Below are 13,397 nucleotides of genomic sequence, written 5' to 3'. Positions count from 1 at the left end.
TTAGGGAATTGTGGGACCATTTTTTTTTTTATATGAGTATTATGCCAACTTTAAAGAAAATCAGTGCCAGAATATCAGGGGAAATGATCAATTCTCTGTCCTCATCCTCTTGGACCAACCATTAACATTTGACCCACTTAACCACTTGCTTCTTGAAATAGTTTTCAATTGGCTTCTAAAATAGCACATGCTCTGCGTTTTCCTTCTTCCTTATTCTTCTGTAGTAGCCACTCCTCAAGTTTGTTGGTTTTTGTGAGTGCTGGTTCCCAGCTCCTCCACTCTCCAAACTAAATGGAAAAGTACCTCAGGCCTTGATCTTCTGGGCCTTTACATCCCCACCTTGTCCAGTTTTATATCCCCACCTTGTCCAGTTTCACCTTTTAAAATACCATGGCTAGCTTGAAGATTCCTAAATTTGTATTTCTAGCCCTGATCTCTCTTGAACTCTACTCCCATGTATCAGACTGCCTACTGATTATCTCTAGTTGTCCATAATAGGCATCTCAAAGATAAAATGTCCTATAGAATTCTTGATTCTTGCCCCACTAGCTTCTCAACTTTTCCCCTTCTCAAGTTAATGACACTTTTAAAAAAATTTATTGAGATGATGTCGATTTCAAGTGTGAAGTTCTATGATACATGATCTGTATATTACATTGTGTGTCCACCACCCCAAGTCAAATCATATTCCAACACTATATATTTGGGCCCCTTTGCTCTAGAATATCTGCCTACCCCCTTCTCTCAGGTAACCACCATACCATTGTCTATGAGTTTCAGTTTTATATCCCACATATAAGTGAAATCATATGGCTCTTAGCTTTTTCTAACTCATTTTGCTTAGCATAATATCCTCAAAATTCCATCTTGTCACAAATGGTAGTGTTTCATCTTATGGCTGAGTAGTATTCCATAGTATATATGTACTACATCTTCTTTATCCAGTCATCTATTGAAGAACACCGATTGTTTCCATATTTGACCACTGTGAATAGTGCTACAATGAACACAGGGGTGCATACATCTCTGCAAATAAATGTTTTTGAGTTTTTCGAGTATAAATCCAGAAAAGGTATTGCTGGATCATATGGTAGCTCTATTTTTAATTTTTAAAGGAACCGCCATACTGTTTTCCATAGTGGCTGTATCGATTTACATTCCCACCAGCAGTGAATGAGGGCTCTTTTTTCTCCACAATCTCTCCAACACTTATTACTTGTCTTGTTGAAAATAGCCGTTCTAACAGATGGTAGGTGGTAGTTACCTCATTGTAGTTTTGATTTGCATTTTCCTAATAGCTAGTGAAGTTAAACATCTCTTCATATATCTTTTGGGCATTTGTATGTCTTCTTGGGAGAAGTGTCTGTTGAGGTCCTCTGCCCATTTTTTAAAAAAAATATATTTTATTGATTTTTTACAGAGAGGAAGGGAGAGGGATAGAGAGTTAGAAACATCGATGAGAGAGAAGATGAGAGAGAAACATCGATCAGCTGCCTCCTGCACACCCCCCACCGGGGACATGCCCGCAACCAAGGTACATGCCCTTGACCGGAATCGAACCTGGGACCTTTCAGTCTGCAGGCCGACGCTCTATCCACTGAGCCAAACCGGTTTCAGCGTCTGCCCATTTTTTAATTGGATTGTTTGTTTGCTGTTGAGTTGTATGAGTTTTTTTATATATTTTGGATATTAACCCCTTGTCAGAGATATTGTTTGAAAATATTATCTCCCATTCAGTTGGTTGCCTTTTTAGTTAATGACACTTTAATCTACCCTGCCATCAGGCAAAAACACAAGAGTCATTCTTAATTGTGCTTTTCCCACCCCCACATCCAATCTGTCAGCAAGTTTTGTCTGATCTGTCTCTAGAATATATATTCTCAACTGGATTACCTCTCACCACCTCTACTGCCACTACCCTAGTGCACTCTACTATGATCTCAATCCCCAGTTATTGCCGTAGCCTCCTCAATGGGCTTCTTGCTTCTGTTCTTGTTCCCTCCAAATAGGACAAGAGTGATTCTTTAAAAAAAAATGTGTATCAGACTGTATCATTCATTTTCTTAAACACCTTCTCATTGCACTTAGAATAAAATCCACACTCCTTCCCTGGCCAGTATGGCTCAGTTGGTTGGAGCATCATCCCGTACACTGTAAGGTGGCAGTCAGAGCACATACCCAGGTTACAGGTTTGATCCCCAGTTGGGGCATGTGCGGGAAATAACTGATAGATGTTTCTCTCATATCAGTGTTTCTTCATCTATCTCCTTCTCTACAATCAGTTTTTTTTTAAAACCCCACACTCCTTTCCATGGCCTAATGTGATCTATCTTCTACCATCTCTCCTACTTCCCACATTTCCCTTTGTTTACTACACAGATGTACCTGCTTCAAGGCTCTTCTCTCATTGTTCAGGCCTTTGCCTGGCTGCCTTCTTCTCATCATTCAAATCTTATACCAGTAGTCACCTCCTTGTCACATTCCTGAATAACACTCTGCACTCTATCCATTACTGTTTTATTTTCTTCATAGCATTGAAACTATTTGAAACTTACATGTGTTACCTGCCTATTATCGACTCCTTACTCTACCCCTTTTCCCACCAATGTAACCTCCATGAAAGTAGCTAATTCTTGTTTGCCACATAGAGGTGCTCAATAGATACTTGTTGAATGTCCTAATTGCAATTTTGCTGAAGTGTCAAATACTTTGAATTACACAGGATATGGACACATCATGATGTAGGATGGTTAATCATGCTGGGTTGACAGGGACTGAGAAGTTTACTGGGATACAGAACTTTTGGGCTAAAACTGCTATGGCACTGTTTGATCCAGGTACTATTCCATTGAGTTGATTACAAGTTCATAAGTTCTAACCAGAGGATTGTGGAACCTAGTATAAGTGTTGAGTCATTTCACAAGATATAGAAACTATTTGTTAAATAAATCAATTTAATAATACTGCTAGATGATATGAGAGGCAGGAACTCCCTGTCCCGCCTCCACCACACACAGATGTGTCCGAGCAAGGACAGAGGTGTGAGCATTGTGTTCAGCAGGCCAATGGTTAACAAGTAACCGTTTCTTCGCTCCTTCTTCTCCATGACAACTCACTCCCAAGTAACCTTTGGGACCCAAAGAAAGGAGTTTCTCTTCCATTCTCACTCTAGTGGCTAAAAGGACTACAGACGTGGGAGCCGAAGGGAGGATAACCACCACAGTGTAGGTAAAAAGACGACTTTAGCAGCAGTGAAATGAAAAGAGGAAGGGAGAGGATGGGACCAGGCCAAGTCCATGACTTAAAAGTCTGTTCAAGAGAAACCAAATCCAGTGAAACATTAACTGTGAGGACATGTGGGTCAGGGCCTCTAAAGATCAGGAGGGGTCAGGAGAGGATAGGCTGGCATCAAGGTCTGTTCATACTTTGTCCTGAAATATTCATGTCAGACATTTGTCCAGTGGTCTGTGGTGCAACAGTACTTGAGCACTTTTTTCAGAGCAGAGGAAGGAGCCTCTGTGGTTTAGTCTCCCTAATGCTCCTGCCTGGCATCCATGCTTGCTGGGCCTCTGTGATGGAGGATTTCCAGTGTCCTGACGAGTTGCTGGCAGTGCCCACGGAGGGCCACACCCTTGGTCCATGGTCAATGCCACAACGGTTGGGGAAGTAAGATCTCCATCTGGGTGCCGAACACTGCTGGGACATCAGTATAGCAGGGCACATTCCTGGGAGAGCCTCAGGCCAGGCAGCCCCATCAGGTGGTCAAGGCCACCCGCAGTCAGGAGGCCTGCTCCAAGCTATTCTGCTCTTCTTCCTCCGTCTGTAACCAGCTCCAGTCTAGAGACTGAAAGTCAACAGGCAGGTTAAAAATATACCTCAGGTGGTGGTTGTTTTTCCAGGAGGCAACCAGTACAATTTAGAAGGAAATTTAAACCCTCTCATTAATAATAGCTATTGAGGGTACCCTTGAGCTAAAGAAACATCCAAAACCATACAGAATCTTTTCTTTGGACTGGCTAGGAGTCCCTGAGATTCCTGGACTATGGAAAGTAGAAAAGCAGTTTTGGTATTACTTGTATTCACAGTGCTTATTTATGCCCACGGTGGGGAGGTGGTACCAAGAGCATTTCAGGTGGAGCAAAAGCACATGTGAAGGCCCTAGGAGTATAGCACAGGAGTGTACTGGCTGAGTACAGCATAATCTCGGAGAGAGCAAATCTCAGCTATTGATTTCCAACCTCACCAAATGAAAGGCTCTAATAAGACTTCCTTTTCCTCTGGCAGACATGCACATTAGCAGGGAAAGGATTAAATATACAGTCGCAGGAGGAGGAACAGTAGCAACAACAGATATAGAAAGCCCCCAAATCAGAGAACACTTAAATAAATACCAGATCATTATAATTAATGGTGTCTCCTCTGATTATTCTGAAAACTAAGACGTTAGAGGGAGGCTAGTAGGTGATTGTTCTGGCAGGAAAAGGCCATTTAAAGATCTGAGGGAATGATTTAGGATCCTTGAAGCAATGTTAGTTTTGTCTTAATGTACCTGTATGTTGACTAGTTTTTCTATAACTAGCGCTACCTACTGCTAAGCTCTGAGTCCCTGAGAAGTAGGGCCATGACAGGTTCTGGCTTTATCCCTGAAGTTCAGCACAACACACAAATGTTCAGCAATGGGACAAAAGTTGATGGAGGTAGTGGTGGGGAGGCCTTCTCAAAATAATGTTACCTTCTTCATAAAGATCAAGTATTATAAGGTTTAAATGAGACAATGCACATAAAGTACTGTTCCCATTCAATAATTGTTAGCATTATTATAATCTTACCTAATAAAAGAGAAACATGCAAATTAACCATCACTCCACTACGCCCACAGCCAATCAGAGTGAGTATGCAAATTAACCCAACAAAGATGGAGGTTAATTTGCATATGCAGGCATGGAGCTGAGCTGAGAGAAGCCTGCTATGAGGGGAAGAGGGGAGGTGGAGGGAGCTACTGTAGTGGTACTTCAGACAGAAGTGAGGACTTGCCGGCTCCTGGGCAGCCGGGGAGCGGGGACTTGCCAGCTCCAGGCGGCCTGGGACCAGGGACTTGCCGGCTCCGGACAGCCAGGGCCCGGGGACTTGCCGGCTCCCGGGCAGCTGGGAGTGAAGCCAGGGGAAGGAAGGCCTATTCTTGCACAAATATTGTGCAACGGGCCTCTAGTGATGAATAATAATAAATATGTACAGTTGACCCTTGAATAACATGGTTTAAACTACACAGGTCCACTTATACACGAATTTTTTCCAATAAATACAGTAAATGTATTTTATCTTCATGATTTTCTTAGTAATGTTTTCTTTTCTCTAGCTTACTTTATTATAAAAATACTAGAGGCCCGGTGCAGGAAATTTGTGCATGGGGGGGTGTCCCTCAGCCCAGCCTGCACCCTCTCCAATCTGGGACCCCTCAAGGGATCCCGGTGGGATCGGGCCTAAACGGGCAGTCGGACATCCCTCTCACAATCCAGGACTACTGGCTCCCAACTGCTCGCCTGCCTGCCTTCCTGATTGCCCCTAACCGCCTCTGCCTGAAAGCCTGATCACCCCCTAACCACTCCCCTGCCAGCCTGATTGATGCCTAACTGCTCCCCTGCCAGCCTGTTTTCCCCTAACTGCCCTCCCCTGCAGGCCTGGTCACCCCTAAATGCCCTCCCCTGCAGGCTTGGTCCCCCCCAACTGTTCTCCCCTGCAGGCCTGGGTCCCCCGCAACTGCCCTCCCCTGCAGGCCTGGTCACCCCTAACTGCCCTCCCCTGCAGGCCTGGTCCCCTCCAACTGCTCTCCCCTGCAGGCCTGGGTCCCTCCCAACTGCCCTCCCCTGCAGGCCTGGTCACCCCTAACTGCCTTCCCCTGCAGGCCTGGTCCCCCCCAACTGCTCTCCCCTGCAGGCCTGGGTCCCTCCCAACTGCCTTTCCCTGCAGGCCGGGTCACCCCCAACTTCTCTCCTCTGCTGGCTTGGTCACCCCTAACTGCCCTCCCCTGCAGGCTTGATCGCCCCCAACTGCCCTCCCTTGCAGGCCTGGTTCCTCCCAACTGCCCTCCCCTGCTGGCCTGATGGCCCACAACTGCCCTCCCCTGCTGGCCATCTTGTGGTGGCCATCTTGTGTCCACATGGGGGCAGGATCTTTGACCACATGGGGGCAGCCATCTTGTGTATTGGAGTGATGGTCAATCTGCATATTACTCTTTTATTAGATAGGATAGAGGCCTGGTGCATGGGTGGGGGCCAGCTGGTTTGCCCTGAAGGGTGTCCCGGATCAGGGTGGGGGTTCCCTTGGGGCGTGGGGTGGCCTGGGCGAGGGGCCTGTGGTGGTTTGCAGGCTGACCACGCCCCCTGGCAACCCAAGCGGAGGCCCAGGTATCTGGGGTTTATTTATCTTCTACAATTGAAACTTTGTAGCCTGGAGCAGAGCCAAGCCTTCTGCTTGCTCCGTGGCAGCAGCCGTTTCTGTTGGGATTTATGTATCTTCTATAATTGAAACTTTGTAGCCTTAAGTGGAGGCCTGGGCCGGCCAGGGCTGCAGAAGCTTGGCTTCCTCCATCGCCGCGGGCAACCCTCGCCTCTTGCTCTTTCCATCTCCGTGGCTGCCGCCATTTCTGTTTGGATTTATGTATCTTCTATCATTGAAACTTTGTAGCCTTCAGTGGAGGCCTGGGCCAGCAAGGGCAGGTGGAAAGCTTGGCTTCCTCCATTGCCGGGGAAACCCAAGCCTCCCTCCTGCTCTCTGTGGCCGTAGCCATCTTGGTTGGGTCTATTTGCAAATTCGCTCCTGATTGGCTAGTGGGCGTGGCTTGTGGGTGTAGCAGAGTGATGGTTAATTTGCATATTACTCTTTTATTAGATAGGATAGTATGTAATACATATACAAAATATGTGTTAATCAACCGTTTATGTTATCAGTAAGGCTTCCGGTCAACAGTAGGCTATTCGTAGTTAAGTTTTTGGGGAGTCAAAAGTTATATGTATATTTTCAACTGTGCAGGGAGTTGGCATCCCTAATCCCTGTGTTGTTTAAGGGTCAATGTACTAGAAAATCACAAGTGTATACTGGATTGCCTTTCTGTTTTCTTTTTCTCATCTGCTGTAGCAAGGACATGGGATAGACCATTACCCGTAAACTCTGGTCCTGTTCTTTCATGGTGTCTTGCATTGCACTTTCTAGCTGGGTGCAGAGATTGTGTGCTTCGGCCACCAGTTCTTCACTAGAAAAAAGGATTGCGTTATTAGAAAGTGTCAGTAATATTTTTTCAGAGATAATACTATTATTTAAAAATATGCTAAAGAGCTTGTGACAAGGTTTTTAAAATTTAATAGAATTATTTTGGTTCTGAGTATCTTAAAACACCATGTCATTGATTAGTGATCACATTCATCTAATAAAGCACTTTTTGGAAGCCCAAATCTAGCCACAAGCACCTGTCACTGTGAAAAAGCAAACAGATCTCGGCTTAATAAAAAAGTTAAAAGTAAAAAAAGAACTTTTTCAGACTTAACTAGATAGCTGAATATATTAAACTAGAGGCCCGGTACGTGGATTTGTGTACCAGTGGGGTCCCTTGGCCTGGCCTGCGGGGATGGGCGGAAACTGGAAGTCCTACATTCCCCCTGAGGGATGTAGTGGTGCTCGCGAAGCAGCAGGCAGCTGGGGGGGAGCCCGAGCCTGGGCCAGGTGCTGCACCACTCCAGCTCATCACAGCCCCACTGCACCTGCCGCTGCCACCATTCTGTAGGCTCGCTGCCACTCCACTGCGGTCTCTGCCTGCCCATCCTAGGGCAATACCAGCACACCCATGACCAAGAAGCGGCTGCAGGCTCACGCCCAGTCAGTCCAGATGCTGGTCCTGATCCCAGTCCTGGTCCAGATGGGGGAGGGGCGCGCAGGTGGAGTGTCCATGGGAGAGGCTTGCCATAGCTGCAGCTGTGCTTGCAAGTCATGAGCCCGGTATCTGGCGCCTTTTGGTCAGCTGAGTGGCGCTCCTGCTGTGGAAGTGCTCTGAACACCAGGGGCAGCTCCTGCATTGAGCATCTGCCCCTGGTGGTCAGTGCGCGTCATAGCTACCAGTCAAATGGTCGAATGGTCACTTAGGCTTTTATATATACTAGAGGCCCACTGCATGGATTTGTGTACTGGTGGGGTCCCTCAGCCTGGCCTGCAGGTATCGGGCCAAAACCAGCTCGCAGACATCCCCCGAGGGGTCCCAGATTGCGAGAGGGTGTAGGCCAGGCCGAGGGACCCCACTGGTGCATGATCGAAGCCGGGAAGGGACCATGGGAGGGCTCCAGGGTGTGTCCAGCCCGTCTCGCCCAGTCCCCATCAGCCAGACCCCAGCAGCAAGCTAACCTATCGGTCGGAGCATCTGCCCGCTGGTGATCAGTCCGCGTCACAGCGACTGGTCGAACGATCAAATGAACAGTTGGACACTTAGGATATTACGCTTTTATTATATAGGATAGATTCCAAATTGCCAAAATCTAAAGATAATCCCCACATCACCTGTTTTCCAATTTTTGAAATGGAAAAAAATTAATATGAACCAAGCAATTTTACCAGGTTTCCACAGTTCCTTGAGATCCAAGAAATAGTAGGTCTGGTAACTGATTTCATTCAATCTGTGCTCTCTCTTTTCTATAATGATGCACATTCCTATCAATATCAGGCCATGGCGACATAGGGGGAACCCATCCACCCTTTTCTAACCTCAGCTCTATGATGTGGAGAAACAATCGGCAACCTTTGTGCCCAGGATGACTCTTCCAGATCTTTGAGCATTTCACTGGAGGGAATATGACAAATCCAAGAAGGCAGTGTCCTCCCACCTTGCAAAGTATGACTGATGGAAGGAACACAGGGCACCTTTCTGGCTTAGCTTCATCCACAGGGCTACTAACTAGGTAAAAGGCTTGGGGCCAGCTCCAGTGGATAATGTAGGAGGCACAAGACCCAGTTTTACTATCCTCAAGGGACTCACAGTAGGTTGGGAAGAGAACTAAGAACCGAAGGACACATAAGATTAAGTACCAAAACAGTATAGTCTATGAACTCCCCCAAGTACTAGAACAGGACTTTTAAACAGCTTTATTGAGATAAACTGGCATACCATAATGTTCACCCCATTAAAGTCTACAATTTGATAGTTTCAGTACATTTACAGAATTGTGCAACCATCACAATAATCTAGTCTTGGGACATTTTCATCACCCAAAAAGCAATCTTGTACCCATTTATCAACCACTTCCCATTCCCCCTCCCCACCTGCCCTAGGCAATCATTAATCTATTTTCTAAATAAAACATGCCTCTTTGCCTAGGGCCTGGCACATAGGACATGCTGAGTTAATGGGTGTGGGACTGAATTATAAACAAAAACACTCACAGGAGGTCCAAGAATTGAGCAATCCCCATGTGCTTGCGTGGCCAGGGCTTTGGAGGAGGTGGGAAGCAGATGTGCCCTCCAGACTGGAGGACCATTTCAGAGAAGCTCTCGAACTTGAGTGTGCGTGAGCTCCGCACCTGAGTTTCTGATTCAGAATCTGCATTTCTAACAAGATGCTGCTGATGCTGCTAGTCTGGACCAGACTTTTAAGGATCACTGAGCCAGTGCAAGGAGTTTGTGCGGGAACAGTGGATCCACCTAGAGAGCTGCTCTGAGGTGGCCATGAATGCCCGAAGTCTCAGAATAGCGCCTCTAGGGCAGGGGTGGGGAACCTTTTTCTGCCAAGGGCCATTTGGATATTTATAACATCATTCATGGGCCATAAAAAATTATCAACTTAAAAATTAGCCTGCTAGGCGAGGGGATCCCAAGGCAGGTGCTGGGCATGGAGGCCACGGGGGCATAGGCCACCAAGGAGACAGAACTGAACCTCACATCACCCTGCTTGGCCCCGGAGCATGGCTGGTTAGCCAGAGACAGGTAAGATTCCTCAGGGAAGGAACAACCTAAGACAGGCATAGTCGCAGAGGGGCCATCAGGAGAGAACTTGGGAGTCAACAGAGGTGGGGCACAGACCCTCACCCCTCCAACTTTGCAGGGGCCTGAACCCTCACCCCTTCTGAAGGAGGTCTCCTGCCCCATGGCTGCTTCGCTTCCCATGCCCAGCTCAAATCGGGACCCAGGTAACAGACAGAGACTTGGCTGACAGCAGCTGCCCTCTCACTGAAACAAGACTTGTTTGAGTTGTCTTGTACCCATGGTATGGGGAAGTGGGTTTTTGATATCTAAATCCAACCTAGCATCAGGAATGCTCAGGGCCTACTTAAGAAGGCAAATAATCCTTTCCACTAATATTTACAGGGTAAAATAAGATTGTTGTTAGAGTATTAAATTTGACAGTAAAATAGTAGTCAAGTTCTCAGACTAATTTAAATTGGCTAATTGAAATAAGCAAATATTCTAGAAAAATTAATGGTACTGGACAAAAAGCTGTTCCTAAAGTGTTAACTAAAATTTTTATTGGTAGTTCATCTCATGGTATAATTGCATAACATGTAATGAACCTAAAGCAGTCATATTTTAGTGCAAAAATTAAAATTTAAAAGCTATCAAGACTACATTATAAAATTTCCAAAAGCCTCCTAATATTTAAATCAAAAAAGGGGGACAGTAGAAAAATATCCTGTAAGTAAATTACATCTAGAAAATTTTTACTTTAGAAAATTAACTTTCATTTGTAATGCTAACAGCAAGACACCCATGAAAACCACACATGGTGTCAAAACAAGCCAAAGGAAAATTGTTTGGGCAAAAAATGAAAAAGGATCCCAAGTCAAATTTATAGAAAAGATTCCTTTATTAACTTTTGGTCGAGAATATGTTTGTATATTTTCAGAAAACAACTCCAAGACCATGTGGATTCCTGCAACAGAGAGGAATTGACAGGACTGCTCCAGCCATGAAGACAGAAGAGAAACAGTCCAGAGATGGAAGACGCTGATGACACCTTGCCATACTAGCAGTCAGCAGCTGTGTGTCGCTGCAGGTTGCCCAGGACCAAACCAGAGAGGGTCGGACCTGCATTACCACCATTTGTCCACCATCCAGAACTGGAATATCATTGCTGACATGTACACATAAGGAACTGTTTGACATTGAAATTGGAACTCAAAAGAACTGTTGGCCCAGAAAGAAACTCACTACAGACTGATTCATTTGCCTCTCAGCATAACCATTATTGCTTGTCCCATTTTCGGTTCTTATAAGTGTATTTCTAGTATCACATGATCTCACTCATCTAGGGGAAATAATGAACAACATAAACTGATGAACAAAAACAGACCCGGAGACAGGGAAGCATCGATCAGGCTGTCAAACCTCAGGGAAGGTAGGGGAGGGTGGAGGTAAGGGGGAGAAATCAACCAAAGGACTTGTATGCATGCATGTAAGCCTAACCAGTGGTCACGGACAACAGGGGGGTGGGGGCATGCATGAGGAAGGGTTCGGGATGGGAATGGGGGGATGAGCATAAATATGTGATACCTTAATCAATAAAGAAATTTTAAAAAATAAAAAATAAAAATTAGCCTGCTATATTTGGTCAAACATTTAATTAACTCACCCCTAATGCCTTGCCAGGGCAAATGATTTCATATGGCTGCTCTAGGGAGGCGGAAAGCCTTGCCAGAAAGGGCTGAAGTGCTCTGTTCACCCCTCTGTGGCAGGGGTCCAGGTGACAGGAGGGGAGAGGAAGGGATGAATGGGAGGTGATGAGAGGTGATGTGAGGAAACCGGTAACTTGGTAACTCAAAAGTGGTGGTGGTGTGAGGGGAGGAGGCAAGATGACTCAGGTGGATTGAATCGGGCCCTCCCTATAAGGAATCTGATTTTGAAGACCAGATAACGACTGATGGACTACATAACAGCATGTGACTGACCAGCACTTTCAGTATTCTCATTGAGCAATTAGTAATCCAACTCTCAGACAAGGAAATTTTAATTACCAACATATTCAGACTCCCAAGAGACTATGAGGCATTTGTCCCCGCAGTGCCTACCATATATAGCAAACACAAAGAAAAACATGCACAAAACCATTAGATAGATTAAATGGTCTATCAGTGGTAAACATCCATTTCCACCCCATGACCTCCTGACATGCCCTTGAATGTTACACTTGGCACTGTTAACTATGACATACCTTTTGTTGACTAACTCAGGTAAGCTGTCGGGGGCAGTGAGAGGCTGAGACATCAGCTGGTCCGAGTGACTAAGGCGAGAAGCATTCATGCTATCTGGGCTTCCACTAACAGGACCACGGACCTTGCTCTAAAGGACAAAACCAAAAAGAAAGTCAACAGAATTTTGGAGCAAAGGGAAAATTCAACTTTCGCATTCACACCATGGTATTTTCTCATGAAACAATTGGCCACAAGACAAATGCTATTCCTAGAGGATATCAGTCAACCCCTGTATCTGTGACAACAGCTGGTAGTTTACACTTCAATTTAGAAAATGTTTCTGTATTTTGATAAAAGATTCTAAGTACAGAGAGATTTGAGTGCCTGTATTTGTAAGCTTTATTTCATTAAGTTTGATTGCTTAATGAACTCTTATAAGGAGATTAAAAGTGAGATTTTTTTTTTTATTCTTTTCCAAGTAGAAGACTAACACACACACAAAAAAGTTTTCAGGGACTTTCTGTGAATCGCACCACCTTTGAGACTGCTGAGAAGAAAATCGAGACAGTCTGACTCCAAGGCTGTGGCAGCCACTCCCCTTCAAAGCCAAGATGCTCCATCACCGGCTTCTACTCCAGCTACTTGCACCTTCTCAAACCTACAGCCCACAGACATGACCTACAGTCCACCTTCTCAGCACCTCAAGCCACCTCTTCCTCCCCGCATCCCCACCACACTCTCATCTGTTGGCCTCACCTACTGCTCATTAACCCCTCTCCTCGCCTTCACTGCAGCCTGCATTGTTTTCATCCCTTTCAGCTGTACAGACTGGCTCCTCATTCTCCCTTCCAGCTGAACATCAAGGTCCAACCTCACCCAACCATTCAAGAACCCTAGTTTGCCCTGCTCTTCGTCCTTCTGCTGTGCCTTCCCTGGCGACTATCACCCTTGGAGAGACCCATCTACCTCCTCTACTTCTGCCTGTGTCCACAGTAAGGAAGAAGATCACTATTGTGCTTTTGGGCTCCTGACTTTTCTACCATCCTGTCCTGTGCACCACAGCAAGTACTCAATTCTGCCACCATGGAGTGGCCACTCACGCTCAATGGTGAGGTCTGCGAAAGTCTCAAATCTGTTCTCCAGCTGCCATCAGAGTGAGTTTCTAAAATCCTAATGTGACCATCCCATTTCCATACTTAACTTTCTTCAATATGAAAGGAAAAAACAAATACTGCA

General features: G+C 45.7%; 1 protein-coding gene across 9 annotated transcripts in view; it reads right to left on the bottom strand.

Annotated features, from left to right (window-relative positions):
- Positions 1-2,935: 2,935 nt before the first annotated feature.
- Positions 2,936-13,397, bottom strand: part of IKBKB (inhibitor of nuclear factor kappa B kinase subunit beta) — a 62,354-nt gene continuing 51,892 nt past the window's right edge. For all 9 annotated transcript variants that reach the window (XM_080658885.1, XM_080658882.1, XM_080658883.1 and 6 more), the window contains exons 20-22: positions 12,182-12,309; positions 7,159-7,249; positions 2,936-3,844 (exon numbers count right to left, since the gene is read on the bottom strand). In XM_080658885.1, coding sequence (XP_080515011.1) covers positions 3,779-3,844; positions 7,159-7,249; positions 12,182-12,309 — 285 coding nt within the window. In that variant the 3' untranslated portion in view covers positions 2,936-3,778. The remainder of the gene's footprint in view (positions 3,845-7,158; positions 7,250-12,181; positions 12,310-13,397) is intronic.

Source organism: Plecotus auritus (assembly GCF_963455305.1).
Source record: "Plecotus auritus genome assembly, chromosome: 3".
Lineage (NCBI taxonomy): Eukaryota > Metazoa > Chordata > Mammalia > Chiroptera > Vespertilionidae > Plecotus > Plecotus auritus.
Note: the sequence above shows the minus strand (reverse complement) of the source record. Positions and strands in the feature narration are given on the sequence as shown.